General features: G+C 36.6%; 1 protein-coding gene and 1 long non-coding RNA gene across 5 annotated transcripts in view; one reads left to right on the top strand and one right to left on the bottom strand.

Annotated features, from left to right (window-relative positions):
* The first annotated feature begins 14 nt into the window (after positions 1–14).
* Positions 15–21,449, top strand: part of LOC117680154 (uncharacterized) — an 83,309-nt gene continuing 61,874 nt past the window's right edge. For all 4 annotated transcript variants that reach the window (XR_015729196.1, XR_009621215.2, XR_009621216.2 and 1 more), the window contains exons 1-2: positions 15–450; positions 13,598–13,760. This is a non-coding gene — a long non-coding RNA (uncharacterized LOC117680154). The remainder of the gene's footprint in view (positions 451–13,597; positions 13,761–21,449) is intronic.
* Positions 7,151–21,449, bottom strand: part of HSPA4L (heat shock protein family A (Hsp70) member 4 like) — a 32,788-nt gene continuing 18,489 nt past the window's right edge. Inside the window, exons 13-19 of the mRNA XM_034442720.3 lie at positions 20,579–20,677; positions 16,372–16,503; positions 16,044–16,169; positions 12,866–12,973; positions 8,687–8,806; positions 8,175–8,336; positions 7,151–7,377 (exon numbers count right to left, since the gene is read on the bottom strand). Of these exons, the coding sequence (XP_034298611.1) occupies positions 7,192–7,377; positions 8,175–8,336; positions 8,687–8,806; positions 12,866–12,973; positions 16,044–16,169; positions 16,372–16,503; positions 20,579–20,677 (933 nt within the window). The 3' untranslated portion in view covers positions 7,151–7,191. The remainder of the gene's footprint in view (positions 7,378–8,174; positions 8,337–8,686; positions 8,807–12,865; positions 12,974–16,043; positions 16,170–16,371; positions 16,504–20,578; positions 20,678–21,449) is intronic.

Here is a 21,449-nt window from a genome sequence, read left to right on the forward strand (position 1 = left end):
GTGCGCCCTGGACTGTTTATGATCGTCAAGAAAGAGGTACAAAAGCGCACGCGCAGGAGGCGGGTAATCATTTTTGCTGAAGCGGGGCGGCAGACTTTATAGCCTGGGGAGCTAATTATGTTACAAATAAAAGGGCTATATTCATACAACACATCTACTCCTAGTTTACGTAGTGGTCCCAATTTATTAGGTTTATCCAACGCGCTAAACCATAAGATAAGAATGGAATTGTTGGCTGAGAATGGAATTGTTTGCGACTAAAAAGTGATGAGTTTGTGGTTTTGTGTGCTGAGCAAACGCAGCCAAAATATATTAGGTGGCTATTCAACTATTTCGTTCAGGGGCCGTCCAAATACTGGAAGGAAACTTATAAGCATACATTGAAGGCTTCTTTCATTATTTCTGTGCTCCCCCTATCTTCAGTCTACAAACTTCTTGTGTCAAGCCAAGGTACGTTGAACTATACTATATAAACATGCTAATCCAGAAATTTTTACTTTTTCTATTAATCCCACCAGTCTAAGATTAATCTATCTCAGCTGTGTGCTATAAGGATAAAATTGTAGAATTTAGGCTTCCAGACATTGTAGCTTTGTCAACAATTATTAATTGGAATATAGAATTCTTTATTGGTCAAGTGTAATTGGACACACAAGGAATTGTCTTTGGTGTATATGCTCCCAGTGTACATAAGGAGAATAAAATACATTCATCAAGAATAAAAAGATGCAACACTTCCTGATAGTCAAGGTTACTAATAAGCTATCAAATTGTACTAGGAAACATAAAAACAATATAAATTGAAAGATACAAGCAACATGGTTATAGTAATAAGTGGGAAAAGATAGATACTAGTAAAGGAAGAGAAGAATAATAGTAATATAGTCTTAGTAAATTATTTGAGAATTAGTTGGGAATTAGTTGTTAAGCAGAGTGATGACATTCGGGGGAAAAACTGTCCTTATGTTTAGTTGTTCTGGTGTGCAGTGCCCTATAACTTCGTTTTGAGGGTAGAAGTTGAAACAATTTATGTCCAGGATGTGAGGGGTATGTCTGACTCCAACCTGGCTCTTATAGCCTGCTATTCCAGTGTTTGCTTGACTGGTTTTTTTCAACAAAAGGCACAATTGGCTGGCTTTGCATAACACATTAAGCCATACCATATTCTGAACTTATCCACACAGCCACTTTGCTATACTATCTTGGAGTTGGGAGAAAAATGTCAGTATATATAATGCTGCCACAACAGGGTGGCTGTGACATGAATCTGGAATAGGAGCTATGCTGTGGAGAGGGCCTTACATGTTCTCTGTGCAACCCTTGTAAAAACAGCGAAGAGTAATTTTCTTGGCTGAAATTCAAGCATTACCAATTGCTAAAAAAACGTCTTTCACTTGCAATAGAGAATGAGGATGAGGCATGTAAGACTCTGGTGCCTGGGTCCAGTTCATTTTTTGCCAATTGCCTCTTAGGTAATTAGGATTGTCAACCTAATGACCAGTAGATAGTGATCAGTATAAAGGATAGCTGGATTTCTGTAACTTACGTGCAGTTGCTGCAGAAGTGTTCTTGGAGCCAGTTCAAGAAAAAGGTGGTGCTTGTATATGTGAGAAGTGTGAAGGTAAAGGTTTTCTCTGTCCAGTTCTGTCCGACTCTAGCAGGCAGTGCTCATCTCCGTTTCTTAGGAAGCCTTCCTGTAAGCTTTGCATTACACCAGGGCTCAATAGAGGATTCATATCCTATTACTGTGATTGATCATATGTTACATTAAACTATTCTGTGAATTGATTTTTTTTCTTACTACAGTGGGTGAATTTGGCTATTGTGACATATCTTGACATGGGTTAACCCAGTGAGTTGCAGCATAAGCCATAAACCTTTAAATGAAGCATGCTTTAGTGTGAATCCTATCAACAATTAAAAGAGTTTTTAAAAATACCATTAATCTAGTAAAACAGCTTTGAATCAATTAACAATGAAGCCTTTAGAATAATATAATATAGGCAGTATATACACTTGCCAAGACAAAGTTGTAGTAGTAGTGAATGCATAGGTATACATCAGAGTTGAAATATTGGAATCTTGGTGTTTGTCACAATTAGATTTCTTTTTGGAAACATTTCACTACGAAACTACCGTAGTATCATCAGTATTTCAACATAGGGGAGTAGGATTTTCTGGTGTGTGTGGGGGGGGGGAATCAAGAAATAGGAATTATGCAAGATAAAACAATATAGCCAACCAAGGCCAATCATAAATACAAACTATCAAGACAAGTAGGACAAGCTTCAACATATAAAAAGCTAGCAAACCCACTTCTTTATGTCAAAGTACTGTTAACTTAGGTTGGTAATGAACTTACTGCAAGAAAACTAAAATTCTTACATAAGGGTAGGACTTTGCAGCTTGATCCATGCAATTTTCTTAGCACTCATAGGAAAGTATTAGATCTAGATTCCCTTATAGATCGCCCTATTAAGTCAGTCCTGCCTGGCCATCTTGATTCACTTTCAAGATTAGCTATATGCTGCCACACACATTGCAATTAATTACTGTTCTGCAATAATTTCACCTGCATTTGTGCTTTATTTTTAATGGCATAGCTATTGCATGTTACACCGTTTTCTATTGGATTTGGAAGTTCTTGTCATTTTGTTATAAAGGATAAAAGTTACCAAGATAAATGGTATGATTTGAATCTTGCATGTTGAATATTTTGTGATGAAACATTCTACAGCTTATAAAGAAAATTTAAATAGCTCATCATTGTTCTTGAATAAGATATACTCAAACTTATGGTTTTCCAACATAGAGTGGCAACTGAAATTTAATTTGGATCTATTCTCTACTATTTTATTTTATCATGACTTAAAATATATACATTTAAAATAATTACCTTTTATATTTCAGATCAAAACATTCATGATTATATAAGGTTTATAAATTCTTTCTCTTCTACTGTATATTAACAGACTATAATTAAAAATTATTGTTACTAAATAAATTTTACGGTTATTATGGATTTTTTATTGTTCATGGTTTTATTGGTTTTTAATGTTAGTTAAGCTGCCCAGAGTCACCTCAAAGTGAGATAGGTAGCAATATTGCTTAACGCATTGTAAGCCGCCCTGAGTCTTCAGAGAAGGGCAGCATATAAATCAAATTTAAAAATAAATAAATAAATAAATAAATCTAAATAAATCTAAATAAATAAATAATATAGATAATGCTGTAATAACTTCTTAGATTTCAGGAGAAAGTCTAATTGTGTGGATAATGGATAAAACATTTTAAATGTTTACATTTTTTTTAGCCTATGAAGAACTCAAGTCATCCTAAATTTTAGAATATTACTCCATCACAGATATACAATTGAGAATAAATCATAATTGTAGAACAGTGAAACCAACAGCAATAAAGAAGTCTTATGTAACAATTAGTTGAAGTTTAAGAAGTAAATTTAAATATTTATTAAAAATATATTACATACAATCTAGCAATTTGTATTGCTACTTAGAAGTCAATTGACATATTTGTCAATTTGTGCATGTCACTATGAAAGAGTCTATCTGTTCACATATATAGGAAACATTTTGTAACACTGCTATAGATTTATGCAAGTTGAGGACACTTTGCTACATAATACAAAAGTTTGCTGAACTAATCACTTTCACAATGGCAGGTGAGTTCAGTTCAGCTTCTTGCTAATACTTAAGTGTTTCTTTCAAATGGAGTGTTTAAGTGCCTCCCCCTCCCCCAAGTCTGTGTTGAGTACCATCATGAGACTTATGTCCATGTAGATCATACTTTTAAAAAACAGTACATCATGAAATGGGTATAAACTAAGTATGAATTCACTTTCCGTAGTTCAGACTTAAATTATTAAAATGTTTTCTTTCTAATTAGCCATTGTAATTTAGCAAATTTATACCCTCCATAATATGCAAATGGCAGCTGAGATCCCAGTTCCATCCAAGCTGCTCTGAAAAATTTTTCCTTATTAAGTCTGACAATAGAAGAACCTTTAAGGCATGTATAATGTTTTGGTTGTGTATAAGAGAGAAAAAAGCAAGTTTCTAATTGTCCTCTAGGAGCCCTGGCCATTCATGCTTCTCTCTTTCTCTACAATAAACTTCATTATATTTTCACAAAAATATTTTGAGTTTTAGTCCAATTTAGTTTGAGGATAGTTTGAAAAGTTTATTAAAATGGATTGTATTTTCCAAGAAATTATTTTAGAAAGAAATTAGTGTATTACTATAATTAGGTAGACAAGGCATTAAATATAATTTGATACTATGTGAAGGGGGAAATGGGAGGAAGTTAGGGATGTCTAAATAGCTAAACAGTGGGAGCTGATCAAAATTAGCTAATGTAATTAAGTTTATTAATCAATTTTCTATTGTAAGACAACTGGTCACATAGGAATAAAACCAGGTAGTATCAAAACTATTTTTGTAAAACTAAATTGCCCATGTTCATATATACCAATATCAGGATTGAGAAAAGAGTAGAATTAATTCCACAGGTGAAACATTAGCCAATCATTGGCAGGTTTAGCATCTCCTGGAATTCTTATGTAATAGTAGATAGAATCCAATAAGGTTTTGCAAGATGGTTTTGTTCCTGGCTAAGAATGTGTATTCAGAATAATATCCCTTAATAAATCATAGTTAACAAATTTATCCTTGGTTAAGTTTAACACAGTGTAAGACAAGAAAACCAGTTTTCGAAACGTGGGGAAACAAGCCATATGAAACTGCGAAGCACTTGCACAAAGTATTCCTTTAGGATTTCCTTACGCTCATAAGCATTTTTCATTAACATCTATTATTGTAAGGACAACTATTTTTTCTACACTGGAAGTGCCATAGACTGCAACTTTTTCATGTCATTGGTATTTAACTTCATTTTACATGTCTCTGTTTATGTCATATCTATCCTTGTAAGGCTAGTATTTCACGCAACTAATGAAAAGGATTCCATCCCATAAAAAGCTTGTCATTACAGGTTACATATTCTTTTGTATTTCGCAAACTTTTTGGAATTTATTTTCCTTTATTTACTCTTTAAGTTAGTATTTGAGCAACTTTTTCTTATATATGCTCATAAGAGGACAATTTTTTCAATATAGAATGTTCTGTACACTTTTTATATACTATTGTGCTTTTTTGTATTAATATCCCATCACATATTTTTATACTGCACTTTAAATTAATTTTCCAGTCTAATGTCAAGTGAGTATTTAAACAGAAAGATGACATACTTCTTTCCCTTTCATGATCCATCAAAAATCCATCAACTAAAACATAGCTAATAGTGGAAAGAATAAATCATTATATAGACGCATAATACCCTAAACTAGAAGGTTTAAAATAAATCATAAAATGTAGACCTGTTATTGTACCATACACTGAATTAATATACAATAACATAAACATATATTCAAAATTTACCACAGGCTTACATAGGTAAAGACTATATACGTGAAAAGGCTTCTATAATTACTGCTTGTACAAAATTGATTGCATAAACAGTAGAAATATAAGACAAAATAATATAAAATGTGCTTAATGCTTTATGTAGTGGGTTCTCCTTAGTAAACTATCCTCGGTTATTTATGCTATATTCCAAAGCAATTTGGTTATAATCGATTGGCTGGCATGATAGGCTGGCTGAACAGTAGTTGGCAAATGTTTTTGTGTCACTCTTCTTTTAATCAATTGGGACAGATGGGAAAGCAGTGTCTACCATACTCCACCAATATGAATATGATATACTAAAACACATGCTATACTCAGAAAAAGAACATATACCAGTAATTCCTCTTTAGGACAAAATAATTTGTCTCTGGTTGCTGAAGAACAAACTTTTTTTTTTGGCAGCAGCAGAAAATTGATTTCTTCAGTTAAATCTAAAATTTAATAATTTAGCAAATCAATTTATATGTGGAATAAAAAGAACAGAAATCTGATTTACAAGATTTTTGCAAAAGCATACATACATTGTATGTTATAATTTTTCAGCCAAAAACTGGAATGAGCAATGAAGGATTCTCAGTCTCCACATGATTACTTTGATTAAAAAATTGCTAAGTGATATTAGCATGTTTTAAGATTGTTTTTTAGATTCATCTGTACTGATATTAAGCTTAAATGTTAGTAGCTTGTTTTATCTATTTGTTAAAGATATATCAAATGATATTCTGCAAATGCTTGGGACAATTACCAAAAATGATTACTAGTATGAACTTTCAGTAAGCACAGTCTCTAACCAAGAATATTATTTTTGCCAAGTAAAAAAAAATAAGGAATACTGTGTAAGTAATATTAATTGATGACAATATATTATGTGTGTAGTTTTTACGTTTAATTCCAAGAAGGGCATTTTGTAAAAACAGTCAAAGGCAGCATTCTGAATAAACCGAAGCCAGTTAAGTCAGAGGTATTTAAGAGAAATGAAAGCATGTGTGTCTCGTTACAGTCTTCCAATTCCATACTATTACAGCTTTAAGAGCATCTCAGCATCAACACAAAATATGATACAGGACCGTGTGAACACGGAGACCACAAGTTTTATTTTAAATCTTGTTACTAGTTTGCTGACAAAGAATGCTGCTGGTGTAAGGTCCTTTCAAGCTTTGGATATTGATCAACAAAATTCTTACAGGTTTTTGTGTTACATCAACAAGCTGAACTAGTTTGCCAACTAATCTCTATTTTAATATTTATATTAGAACAATACAACAATTAAAAAAAAGGTCAGTGCTTCTTGTGGCAATGTTCAAGCCATGTCAAACTGAATATTTTCTAAAATGAAGATGCAAAAATCTACACTTCAGCATCGAAAGTGCAATACAGTGGTCTTTCATAAATAAAGGAGCAGTGGCTTACAATAAAAGCTTTGAATAAGGTAGATTGTTGTCATTTATGTATCAATTCTGCCTCTTTGATATAAAATATATCATAAAAGCTTAAACTGATTACAATCTATATTCAACTAAAGCTTCACAATAAGCTTAATGGAATGAACAATGAGAATGTACTCAATAGAAAAACACTTTCAAACCTAATGAAAAGAATAAAGGACAGAAAGTTTTTTAAATAACTGAACATATGTAGTGTGAATTAAGAAAAAAAGGACCCTCTGATTACTTGCACTGTTTTTAATGAACTCAAAGAATTGTAAAACTTAGTCCATGTCCATTTCTTCAGATGATTTAGGCTGCTGGCAATTATCGTCTAATTTAGTATCAGAGCTGCTTTGTCCATTCATTGGCCTGTTTTGTTCACTATTAGATTTTCCTTGATCTTTAGACAGTGGTTCTGCTTTGGACTTAGGTTTGTAAATAATTGGATTACATAAATTGTCCAGTTCCTATTAGGAAAAAATAATTATAATTACCATGCAAATAACACAATGGGCTATGAAATTTATTACAATGTAAAATACAAGAAATAAGCTTAGCAATAAATTTATAAAATTGCCCATAATTAAATATTAAACAACACGATAGCATACAAGTCAACATAAGTAGTCTCTAATAAACTTCCTTACATGTTTTTAAATTTTGAAAATAGAGGGATTTTTTACTGTTTTTTCTTCCAGCAGCAAAAGCACATAGATGAATAATTTTAGCTTTAATAGATTAATAATAGAAACCTCTTCATCAATGGAATAAAAAAACTCATGGATCAAACCATATTCTCCTGATTTAAATATACTTGGTATATGCTAACATCTGAATTTAACACTTGAGAGGGATAGCGGTTAAAATGCTGGCCTACAAATCAGGATAGTGTAAGTTCTAGGCCTCCCTTAGGCATGCAAGCCAGCTGGATAATTTGGAGCAGTCTCTCAGCCTAACCCACCTCATAGGGTTGTTGTGGGGGAAAACGGGAGGCAGGAGAATAAGATACATTCATGGCCTATAGGCCTATATAAAAAGGTAGGACAACTTCATCACGTAGAGAACCTTGCTTACATATGAACAGGTATAGCAGATTGACCTACGCCATATGCATTTCTATGGAAACTTAAGAAATATCTATTTGTTGTAGTTCTCTTTTGCCAAAATATATTTGTGTCCTGATATCATTTGAAATACGAAGCTATTCTTAGGCTAATTCCTCCTATTTTTCCATTAGAATAATTCAATCCCAAAGTTAATTTACCTTAGATTTTGCTTTTATTTCTGCCACCGTAATAATAGGATCCTGTGTCAAATTCAGTCTGTGCTGTATATGCATCTTTGAGCTCAACCAGTTCATAGCTTCACTGGCATATTTTTCAACCTTTTCCATATCAACAGGATCAATGTGATCATATTTTTTATCCTACAGAGAAAATATTTAAAAATATTCAACAAATAATAAACAATAGGTTTATCCCATAATGGATTATACAAGAGTTGATTTCATAATGATTTGTTACTTGAACAAAAACATTTGGTTAAAGATAATTATAAATTTAAAGGAATTTGAAAATACAGCCTTATTTATTACAGCCTTTGGCTTTAGAAATTCCTGTTCCAAGTGGAGCTGGAGTATTGGTATCATAAGCCCAAATTATCTTATATATCTAATTTTGAAAATTAGATTTCAATTTTATATACATTTTTTGAAAGTGTCCATATAATGTAATTATTTATGAATAATTATTATTAAAAACACATATACTGCCCTACCTTTTTTTCGTATTCTTCTAGAGCTTTCATAAGCGTCTGGAGTTTATTTTCTAAATCAAATAAAGCTTTTGGTCTTTCTTCGTATTCCTTATATCTATCATGAATAGGGCCACCAAATTTCTAGAAATAGAGGAAATATATTGTAGAAGTACTCATTAAAATGTAGAAAAAATATACATGAAGATAAAATCTTTTTAATAATTGATCAGAACTACTTATAAATGACTAATCACCATATGAAAGAAACCAAGGAAATAGATCACATATGACAGCCAACAAGCCTATATCTTAATTGTGTGGGAATTCTAGAATAGGTAGTTGAGTTCCTTGCTTAAAATAGGAAATCCAATGCTTTTTTCTTACATTTTCCACTATCGACTATAGTTTGGAATAGCTGCCATTCCAATCCGCTGGTAGAAAGGCAGGATACAAATGAAATGAACACAATAAAAGATCTAAAAAGTATCTGAGGCTTGGCAAGAAATCTAATGCTCAAGCAGACTGTAAGGTGGGATCATGATAATGGATCCATCAAGTAAAGTATTTTTGAGGAAGCCAAAGCTTTGGCTTCCTCAAAAATAATTTACTTGATGGAACCAAGACAGAATAAAACCTATAACATCTGTCAAAAGCTCACTATTTTTAAAGTAGACATCTCTATTTTAAACATTGTCTATAGAACTGGAATTTCTAATAAAGTCACATCAGTGGCTTCATGTTCTTAGAACATTGAAATTGTATCTGTAGGTTTGAGATTAAGATTGATCCATCAAAAATGTATTTAGGGTGTACAGAACTCTTTGAAGAATGTATTTGAAAGGATGGACATCATTTTTTTTGTGCTGGAGGTATTAAAAAATTGACCCCTATCCATATGATGTAGTCATAAAATCATTTGACATCTTTTTGGAACTGTGATTAGATTTATGGGGAAATTTTACTATTTAAAATATCTTTAATACTTTACATGTTAATGTAAACTTGAATTATGTACCAAAGCTTTGGAATTTGACTTTATAAGGAACTGTGACTGGGTTGAGCATGAGTGTCTGTGTGTGTGTGTGTGCGTGTGTGCATGCGTATGTGTGTGTGTCAAAAATAATTAAAAAAATAGAAAAGTGGTATTATTCCAGATGTCAAGGAATGACAGTCATAAATGTGTGATGTTTTGTAAAAGATATTTTATACTAATTAACGAATGCAGCAATGTGTAAATGACAGAGATTCCCTGATATTTTACAATATCTTGTTTATAATATAGGAGTGAATTGATAAATCAGTCTCTCTCTCTCTCTCCATTGGAATGCTGAAAATGTTAAGGTTACAATTTTGATGATGTAATTGAACAAATGACATAGCAATATGCTAAGCTTATTGAATGGCTATATGACCTGCTTAAACCTGTGTGAAGAACCGAATGATTGGAAGAACTGTTACTGTTCCCTATACAAGTGCAGTCTGCAAAACTATGGGTTTGTTTTGAGAAATTAATCTTTGTTGGAAGAAAAAATGACTGTTGTATAACATCATGTTTTTTTACTCTTTGATACATGGAAATGCAAGTAACTTCAAAATGTTTGTGCTATGATAAGGATAGAGGCTTGATAATTAATGTGGATTGAGTTCAAATGTGAGTGATTAGAATTGAAGAAATATATTGAGGTGGTAGTTTCATATAGTGAAACTGAACGAAAACCAAATGGCAAACAAATATACAAAGGAAGGGTGAATGGGATAAAAAGGGGAAAATTTTTAAAAGTTGTTAGAATTGCTGGGATTCTTCAAAGCAGAAGTGAAATATTTTAAAAACTCAAAGGAATCCATAAGGAAGTGATGCACATGGTAGAAACAAAATGTGGAGAAAGATATAAAGAAGAATAACAGATAAAAAACTCATTTTAGTCAGGGAAATCAACAGGAAAGTCTGGTAGCAGTTCTCAAGACAGAAGTCAGATAATCCACTGCAATTCCATCTAATTTATATGAATATATATTTACACAAATAAAATCTTGCAGTCTCTGATATTCCAGTAACTTAAAAAGTACAGTATCAAGTTTCTAGAAATATAAATAGAGATTACAATTAAGGACACTACAGAGAACAAATTCAGGCCCTTTATTTCTAGCAATGGAAAGCTTAATGTCTATGGAGATTCTCAGTCATCAAGGTCATAGTTGTTCCAAAGGTGCTTTTTCTTTCTTTCTTTTTTAAACATGTTTTATTAATTTTTTCTTTCACATACATATTTTATGAACAGAGTATTGACCAAATCATGTCTTGAAAAAGCTGCTTTTTTCAAGAGGCAACTGGACTTTCTTGTTTTTCTTTGAAGAAATTTCATTTCTCATCCAAGAAGCTTCTTCAGCTGACTGGATGGTAGAGAATGGAAGGATGAAACTCTGAAGAGATCCCACCAGCAGTTACAAGAAAAAGGTCATTTATTTCTTGCAACAACAACTGAAGGCCAATGCCATTGACAAGCCACAGTGCTACCGTCTTTACCCTAGGGAAGCCACACCATGCATATATGGACTCCCCAAAATCCACAAAGAGGGAACTCCCCTCAGACCAACTGTCAGCAGCATCAACTCTGTCATGTTACGTACAATATTGTGAAACATCTAACCACCTTATTAGCTCCTCTAGTTGGCAACACCACCCATCACATCAGCAATTTACAGGACTTCGTCAGAAAGGTTTGGAAACTGAAACTGGACCAGGATGAGACTATGGAAACGTTTCTTAAGATGTAACTTCCCTCTTCACCTGTATTCCATAAACTGAAGCAATCACGGTACTGAAGAAACGACTGCTACAAGACAGCACCTTAGGTGACAGAGCCAACCTCAGCCCAGGCCACATATATGCCGTGCTGGACCTCTGCCTGATCACTACCTATTTTAAATACAGTGAAGGTTTCTATAGACAAAAACACGGCTGCGCTATGGGTTCACCTATGTCCCGCATTGTGGCCAAGCTTCTATACATGGAAGAGGTAGAAATAGAAGCCCTAAAGTCCTTCACCAAAATTCTGCCCACTGACTGGTATAGGTATGTGGATGATAGATGGATCAAGATCAAAAGACAGGAATTGTAAGTGTTCACCAAACATATCAACTCTGTGAACAGATACATCAAATTCACACGGGAAGATGTTAAGGAAAATAGTCTAGACTTCCTGGGCTGTGCAGTACACATTAACAAAGACAGAAACCTTATCACTGAAATTTACAGACCCCCCCCCACACACACACATACACACAGATCATTTTGATTTTTATCACCCACTAGAGCACAAAATGGGAGTTATCAGAACCATGCACCACTGAGCTGAAGGTCTGCCCACCGCAAAGATGGGAAAGAAAAAGAACTAAAACACATCAAGGAAGCCCTCAAAATGTGTGGCTATCCCAAGTGAGCTTTCATCAAGTTTCAAAAAAGACCCAACAGGAGCTGCTCCATAATAGACAAAGAAGAGAACAATAAATGAAGCAATGTTGTCTTTCCATATATTGCAGAAATATCGGAAAAGCTCAGGAGGATCTTCAGCCAACACAACATATGTGTACACTTCAAACCCAAGAATATACTAAGGTAGAAGCTTGTCCAGCTGAAGGATAAAATACTCAGACACAAACTCAGAAATGTAGTATATGCAGTACAATGCAGTGAGCCATTTGCAGATCTGTACATTGGGGAAACAAAGCAGCTATTTAATAAACGCATGGCACGACATAGGAGAACAAACCCATGCATTTAAAAGACAAACGCTACTCTTTTGAAGACACCAAAGTCCACATTTTGGATAGAAGACCACTGGTTTGAAAGAGGGGTCAAAGAGGCCATCTATGTCAAAATTGAACAGGCCTCTCAATAGAGGGGGAGGGATATGATATCTCTCTCCAGTCTACAACACAGTCCTTTCAACAGTTCCAAGAAGGCTCAACATCCATTTGCACTATTCAGGTGACCCTGACAGCACAGATAAAAAAACAACTCTCAACAACTCTCTAAAAGAATGCAAATGACCAGCTGTCTGCAAGGAGTATAAATCCTTCCATTCCCCACCATCTAGTCAGAGCTGAAACAGCTTCTTGGATGAGAAGCAAAACGTCTTCAAAGATAAAGGAAGTCCAGTTGCCTCTTGAAAAAGCACTTGGGGACAATGGAAAGCTTACTTTCATTTCCTGAAGTTTTTCCACATATACATGTTTTGGTTGGTCCTCTCCATCTTCATAAAGCCAAATTTCTACATCCTCTAACATTAATGTTATTTTTCTTGAATCCTAGAGGGAAAATAGTACAGCATATAATAAGCCATTGACCTTTATCATTTTAAACTAGTGAAAAAATAATTCTACAATATTTCACTACTTACACTGAATTACAGTAATAAGATTATAACCAAAGCATCTTTTGTAAGCTCTTATTTCTACACCATTCATAAAGAACAAATAACTATAACTGCAATGTCAAAGATAGGGCTTCTTGCTATTTAATATTTTAAAGTTAACTTGGAGGAAAATAATATATTTACTAGAAGTATATAGTATAAATAGAGGATTCTTGGTTTTAGTTATTTCAGGAATATCATAGTCTAGCTTTAAGTCTCTCCTACACACATTCTGCATCAACCCTTGTAGTAAATGTTAATAGTTAGGCAAATGTAATATAAATATACATTAGATCTAAATCTAATGGTTAATTTAACAGCAACACAGGTAGACCATAATTCCATTTAAGATTTTCTCATTAAAATATCTAACTGGTTTAATTCTATACGTAATAATGACAATACTTCTGGAATTTACTGTATTTAAATCTGTATTGGGAATACATGCTATTTTCCTTGCCAAAGTGTGCAGAAAGAGATTTTAATAAATGTAATATCAATGTTTATATTTCTGTAGGTATATTGTAACACCAAGAACATGGAAAATGGAAACAGACATTAAAACAAGGAGCCTTGGTGGCGCAGATTAAAGCATTGTTAAGTAACACCAGCTGCCTGCAATTACTGCAAGTTCAAATCTCACCAGGCTCAGCATTGACTCAGCCTTCCATCCTTTTGAGGTAGGTAAAATGAGGACCCGGTTTGTGGGGGCAATAAGCTGACTTTGTATAAAAAAGAACACCGCTTGGGGGGGGGAGCAAAAACCCTACTAAGCAGGTATATACAAAAGTATGAAGGCTATTGCTTAATGCATTGTAAACCGCCCTGAGTCTCCGGAAAAGGGCAGCATATAAATCGAACCAATAAATAAACAATAAATAAATAAAGGAGCTTTGTTTGAATGCTTAAATGAGCAAAGACAATTTTAATGTATAGGATTGAAAACACCTACATATATGAATATGTTCTTCTTTAAAAGTTCAGCATTTACTAAGAGAATGAAGGCTTGTAACTAAAGGAAATCATGCCCACTATCCCACCAGTAATTCATGTAGAGGTGAGCGATGGGGCGCTCCCATGTGATGCCTCTCCTGCGCGAGCTGCACTGGCTTCCGGTGGTCTTCCGGGTGCGCTTCAAGGTGCTGGTTACCACCTTTAAAGCGCTCCATGGCTTAGGGCCTGGGTACTTACGGGACTGCCTTCTGGCACCGATAGCCTCCCACCGGCCAGTACGTCAGCTGGTGACCCCCAGGGGGAGGGCCTTCTCTGTGGCAGCACCTGTCCTCTGGAACGACCTGCCCCTCGGAGATACGTAGGATCCCAGATCTCCGTGCTTTTCGCCGTGCCCTTAAAACTTTTATTTCATCAAGCCGGGCTGGCTTAACACCCCCCCTTAGATATTTTAATTGTTAATTGATTTTAGTTGGAGTGTTTTAAATTTATTGGGCCAAAATTTAATTTTTTTAAAAAAAAATAATAAATTTTGTATGTGATGTTTTTATTCTTGGCTGTCCAGCACCCTGAGTCCAGTGGGAGAAGGGCGGTATAAAAATCTAATAAAATATTTATTTATTTATTTATTTATTATTTATTTTATTAGATTTCTATACTGCCCTTCTCCTGCGGGACTCAGGGCGGTGTACAGCCAGAATAAAACATAGCATATAAAATTTAAAAACATTTAAAAAAACAATTAAATAATTTTGGCCCAAATTTAAAACAGCCCAATTAAAACTGAATTCGATTAAAAAACTGAGAGGATGGGATCAAGCCAGCCCAGCTAGATGGAACAAGTGTGTCTTCAGGGCCCGACGAAAAGTCCGGAGGTCTGATATTGTGCATATCTCAGGGGGCAGATCATTCCAGAGGGCAGGTGCTGCCACAGAGAAGGCTCTCCCCCTGGGGGTCGCCAGCCGGCACTGCCTGGCCAATGGCACCCTGAGGAGGCCCTCTCTGTGCGAGCGAACCGGTCGGTGGGAGGCTATTGGCGGCAGAAGGCGGTCTCGCAAATACCCCGGCCCTAAGCCATGGAGCGCCTTAAAGGTGGTCACCAACACCTTGAAGCGCACCCGGAAGACCACAGGAAGCCAGTGCAGCTCACGCAGGAGAAGTGTTATATGTGAGCGCCCCATCGCTCCCATAATCCCCCGCGCGGCCGCATTCTGGACCAACTGCAGCCTCCGGGTGCACCCCAAGGGGAGCCCCATGTAGAGAGCATAAAATAAAATTAATTATTGTTTTCTTTTTGTTCCCTCCTGCTTTTTCTTCTTTTGATTACTGCTGATGCTCCTGCTACTAGAATGGAACATTTCAATAAATCATTCTGGCCCAATACAATGGAAAAGATACTACTAAAGGACAAGCAAGGAAGGCTTGATCTTTGCTTCTGGTCCATGCCTGGCAGTAAGGAAGACAACATTCCTGAAGGCCTCCAGGAATGTATATTACTGTTTTAATGAATATAATTTAATCATTAAAACAGTAGTTTTATTTTCATTTCCTTCTTAAATAGCATTCAGTGTAACTTTTAGTTTAATAGAAATTCATCCATAATCTGCCTTGATGCGTCAGTGAGGAGAAAACCTTGAAGGAGTTAGAAGCTGTTAAGTAATAAAATGGAGACATTTAACAATCTTCCCTTCCTCCCAGTCCAAAAAGGAAAAGAAGAAAAACACCTCAAAATTCACAGATCGTTAGAAATTTAAATTTATGTAAACTTATGGGAAATCTAATAAAGTTTAGGAACATTTGAACTGATTTATAGAGTAAAATAGTTATAATCAATGGAAGCTCAAATTTATCTTAATTAATTTTCTCCACTGATTTTAAAGGGTTATTGACAATATAATTAGAAATATAACTAGAACCAACTCACTGCAATGCTTTATTACAGATGCAGCCATTTTAATACTAATGTTATTGTAAAGGACTTCATCATGTTATAGATTCATGAGAATTCTTACATCTTCAGTTATGAATTTTTCATAGAGGCCACAAAGCTTATCTCTCAAATCATACACATATTCTTCAACAGCATTTTTGGCATCATTTTTCTCCTTCTCCAGAATGTCTTGCATTATCATCTTCCGCTGCAGCAAATAAAAGAATTCAGATAACTTAATCACAAATTTAAAACACTGTTGATTTTTTTCTTGAAATACATCTGCAATATATTCTTCCACCCCAAATTACTGGATTTACAAGTAACAATTAGAGCGATTTTTTCTTTTCTGCACTGATACAATTGTAATTATTTCACTTCTATGGTTCAAGATTTCTGCAGTTGCTTACCTCATTTTCAATGTAGCAATTAATAAGATCCTGTTCAACCTGTCTATATAAGTTAACATGGATAGGTAGATCAATGCTCTTGATCTTTGTTTTGCTTGACTGATTTGCATCAATCTTGTCTCCTGAAGCAGTCTGCAGAATAAGAAATTAGTTATCATAACATTTGTTCCCATTACACATAAAGATAGAAATCTGATGAAAAAAACTATACATGTAAATTTAGCAGATAAAGCAATATCCTAATATGCTGCCATTTTTAATAGCCACTATCTTGCAATTTCTGCATTTTAACTTCTTATGAATTTTAAAATACAAGATTTGAAAAATAGTGTGATTCTATTTTCCAACATTGCTTGAAAATAAATTCACCCTGAAGTGTTTTAGACTAGCAGTCAGACCAGTCCACACATCAGTTTCTTCAAGGGTTATACACGACAAACATCCACCCTACCTCTACATAAACCCTTTTAACATACAGTCATGTGAAGAAGGAAAGTATATCCTCTCTGAGTTTTATGGTTTTACATATCAGGACATAGTAAAAATCATCTGGTCCTTAGCAGTTTTCAAAACTAGTAAATACAACCTTAGGTGAGTAATACATGACATATTACACCATTACAAAAAGAAAGCCAAATGGAAAAACCATCTGTGAAAAACTAAATACACCTTATGATTCAATAGCTTATAGAACCGCCTTTAGCAGCAATAACTTGAAATAACTGTTTTCTGTATGACTTTATCAGTTTCTCACATTGTTGTGGAGGAATTTTAGCCCATTATTTTTTTACCTCGTTGCTTCAATTCATTAAGCTTTGTGGATATTTGTGCACAGCTCTCTTGAGGTCCTGCCACAGCATTTCTCTTGAGGTCTGGATTTTGACTGAGCCATTGCAATTCCTTGATTCTTTTCTTTTTTCAGTCATTCAGTTGTAGATTTGCTGTTGTGCTTGGGATCATTGTTCTGTTGCATGACCCAGTGTCAGCCAAGCTTTAACTGGTAAACAGATGGCCTCATATTTGACTCTAGGATACTTTGGTATACAGAGTTCAGTTGACTCGATGACTACAAGGTTCCCAGGTTATAAACAAGCCTAAATCATCTCCTCTCCACCACTGTACTTGATGATTGGTATGAGATGTTTGCGCTGATACACTGCGTTTAGTTTTCGCCAAATTTGGCATTGTGCATTATGGCCAAACATCTCCACTTTAGTCTCATCTGTCCAAAGGACAATGTTTCAGAAGTCTTGTGATTTGTTCAAATGCAACTTTGCAAACCTAAGCCAAGCTGCCATGTTCTTTTTAGAGAGAAGAGGCTTTCTCCTGAAAATCCTTCAAAACAAACTATACTTTTTCAGTCTTTTTCTAATTGTACTGTCATGAACTTTAACATTTAATATGCAAACTGAGTCCTGTACAGCAGAGTTCCCCAACTTTTCTGGCTTTGTGGACCAGCGGTGGGGGAAGGGGATCATTCCGTGCAAGAGGCTGGCAAACGCGCACAAATAGCACCATTTGTGCAAGTGGCATGCATATGTGCCCACCACTCATGCAAGTAGAGCACATATGCACATGCTTTCCCTCTGCTTACGCATGTGGGAATGCACCACATTCACCCGCCATTTCCACAGCCCGGTTGCAAACAGCTCATGGCCCACTAATGGGCCAAGAGGTTGGGGACCCCTGCTGTAGAGTCTGAGATTAACTCTTGGACTTTTTTTATTTCTCTGAGCATTGCACCAGATTGATAGGCAGCAATGATTAGTGCTGTTAAGATCATTGCTAATGTTTTTCCTCTGTAGCATTGCGTTAACACACACCTTAATGCCGGACACCATAAAACTCCTAAAACTTCGGCTTTTATAGAGGCAGTCACACTTGCTGATGATTAGCTGATCAAGGGCACTTGCTGAAGTTTAGCTGATCAAGCTGCTACTTAGCCTCTTCATCCTTATGGAAGCAATAAGGATGTACTTTACTAGTTTTTCACACAAGACTTCTCCAGTTTGGCTTTCTTTTTATAAAATAAATGATGACATGGTGTGATGTGTATTGTTGTTCATCTGAGGTTCTATTTACTGTTAAGAACTGATAAGGACTAGATGATTTTTACTATGTTCTGATATGTAAAAACCATAGAACTCATAGTGTACTTTCTTTTTCACATGACTATAAGTGAGAATGCCAATGTGTCAAAGCATGGCACACTATTCTCATACCATGTTTGCCTGAAAATAAGACCCTGTCTTATATTTTTTTGAACCCCAAAATAAAGGCTTGGCCTTATTTTCAGGGGGGGGTCTTATTATTTTGGGGCACAATTTAGGGGTGGCAGGTGGGGTGGAGAGGGGGAGAAGTGAGAGGCAGAAAGCCCTGCCATGCCCAGTGAGAGAAGAGACGGCAAGAATCACGGCTGCTTTTGCAGCCGATTGAGGCTGCAAAAGCAGCAAGAGAAACGGTGGAGGGGAACCAGGAATATTGGGTAGACAAGATGCCGGGTGGTGAGGGCAGCGGCTGTCGGCTGCCACGAGCGAAGCACTGGGTGGAAGTACCCGCTGTGCAGGGACGGCTGAGCCTGTATCGCACGGCTGGCTGGGGCGGGCACAGCTTCCTGAGTCCAAGCCTTTCCCGGTCGCTGGACACTGAGCCCTCTCCATCCTCCTCTTCTGAGAAGGGAGGCTGTCCTTGGTGGGCGGAGTGGCAGCTTCCTCCTCTTCCTCCTTCTCCTTCCTGAAGACCCGCCCCACTTAAAGGCCCAGCACGGCGCTTCCCCTAGCCCACCCGCCCCTTCGGCCGCCCCTCTCGCAAGCGCTCCAATCACGCAGCTTCCCCACCCCTCGAGATAAACCAGCCAAGAAGCACGTACAAACGGCAGTGAGCTGAACCCATCCTGAGCCTCACCACTTTCGGTCACTGCCTCCCTGGCCTGAGGCTCCCGCAGCAAGCCTGTTCACTTAGGGAGGACGTGCCCTTTTCTGGCCGGTCGCTGCTTTGTAGAAATGTCACAATCTCCACACAGCCTCGCCCACATATGGTGCAGGCCGGGAGCCCTTTACCTCCAGTTCTGCCTTCAGGGCTCTACCGGGTGGCCCCCTCCCCACACATCCCTGGCCTGCCTTTGTCAATGTTACAGAAGATGCAACACTGCACACTGCCCATAAGCAATGTGCAGCCTCTCACAGTAACGAGAATTGCCTGCAATTCTCCTTACTGCGAGAGGCTGCACATTGCAAAGAAGATCGAAGCAAGGTGGGAGTGGGTGGGTGGGTGGAGAACAAAGCAAGGCAGAGGCTGCGGAGCTGCCCCAAGGCCCCGCATTAGCTTACCTGAAAGGCCCTTCAGCCAGGCCACCCTTGGCAAACCCTCCCCCTTCCTCCCTCAGGGTAGCCACATCCCTTCACTAACGTGCTTTCCAGCTCCATTGTCCCCTGTGCGCAGTCTGTTGGACTATGGTAAAAAAAATAACCAGTAGTTCAGACCTTCCAACTTTTCATGAAGAAAAAAAAATCCCACAGTACTTTTCTTGCCCTGCATGTGATGGTGGAGAACGGAGGTGGAAAGCAGGTTAGTGAAGGGATGTGGCTGCCTTGGGAGGTTTGGGGTGGGTGGGTGAGTGAGGGACCTCTGTGTGTTGTGTAGAGGGGGGGGGATAGAAAGAACATTTCTGCCAGCCTGGATAACTCTCCGAGGTTGGATCAGATGTCTCTTTCTCTCTCTCTCACACACACACCATTCTTTCTTTGGGATCACAGCACAGACGGCCCTTCCAGGATTGCAAGGCTGAAGGCTTTGGATGGAGCATTTTGGGAATGTGTGTCTGTGCTGCGATCCCAAGTAAAGAAAGATCAGAAGGAAAAGGGGGAGGAGGCCGGCAGCTGTGGAGGTACTCTGGAGATCTGGGCCAAGTTGCACAGCCCTCGCTGGTTCAGCTGATCAGCGGGCAGCAATTAAGGAAATGAACCTCCAGGTGATGGGGAAGGGAAGAGCTGCCTCCTGTGCTGGCCATGCCCACCCCTTCACTAGGGCTTATTTTCAGGGGAGGGTGTATATTTATGCCCACCCCAAAAATCAGCCTTGGCTTTATTTTCGGGACATGTCCTATTTTCAGAGAAACACGGTAGTATTTTTTAAACATTTCCTAGCACTATCAAAAGATAGACAGTCCTAACATTAGAATCTGATTTTATCATAATTTCATGCATACCTTTCCTTCGGTACCTATATGATCAGTTTCCTCATCTGTTTGACTTTGTTCTGTTTGGCTCTTTTGATTACCATCATCTTGATCAATCTGCATTTTAGCCTATAAAATAGAAGTTTTGAAATTATTTAATTATTTTAAAATACAAATAAAAGCAATGGTACTAACTTTTATTTTTATTTATTTATCACATTTTGAAACCACCTATCTCCCTCACAAAAGGATTTTGTTCTTGAGATACACTATTCCCCTACCTCCATGGTTTTTAGAGAAAAAAATATTGAGGGTTTTTTGTGGGGGGAGGGCAATGCATGTGCCTTTGAGTCAGTCATAACTTCTGGCAATCTCATGGACAAATCCATGCAGTTGTTTTACCAATACTTTTGGAATAGTTTGTTACTGCCTTCTTCCTAATAAAAGATTATTCAGTTCCTTCAACATGGTTACTGTAAGGAAGTGTTCATGACTGATAAATAATTGTGGCTATGAAATAGTCTAATTACTTAATAATACAATTCTAATTATACATTACTGAGATCATATTACTAATTACAATACTAATCAGATATTAAAAGTAAAACAACCCTCTTCAAAAAAAATGTAATTGCATTTACAACAAAGAACACTTTAAAATGTTCTATAAATAATGGAGTTTTTTGGAAAAGAACCTTAGAAAAAGAAATGTAAAGTCTTAAACAGTAAGCAGAACAATAGAAAGCTGAAAATAATCCCTAGTATTAACACCTCATTACTGTAAGAATTCACAAGCTTGAGGCAGAAGATCATTATTTATTTATGAAAATTTATATCTTGCCCCCCACCCCCTCCCACAATTCACTCTCAGTGACTTTGGGTGGCTTACAAATATAAGCAG

This window comes from Pantherophis guttatus, chromosome 8 (assembly GCF_059756535.1).
Source record: "Pantherophis guttatus breed Tessera chromosome 8, ASM5975653v1, whole genome shotgun sequence".
NCBI lineage: Eukaryota > Metazoa > Chordata > Lepidosauria > Squamata > Colubridae > Pantherophis > Pantherophis guttatus.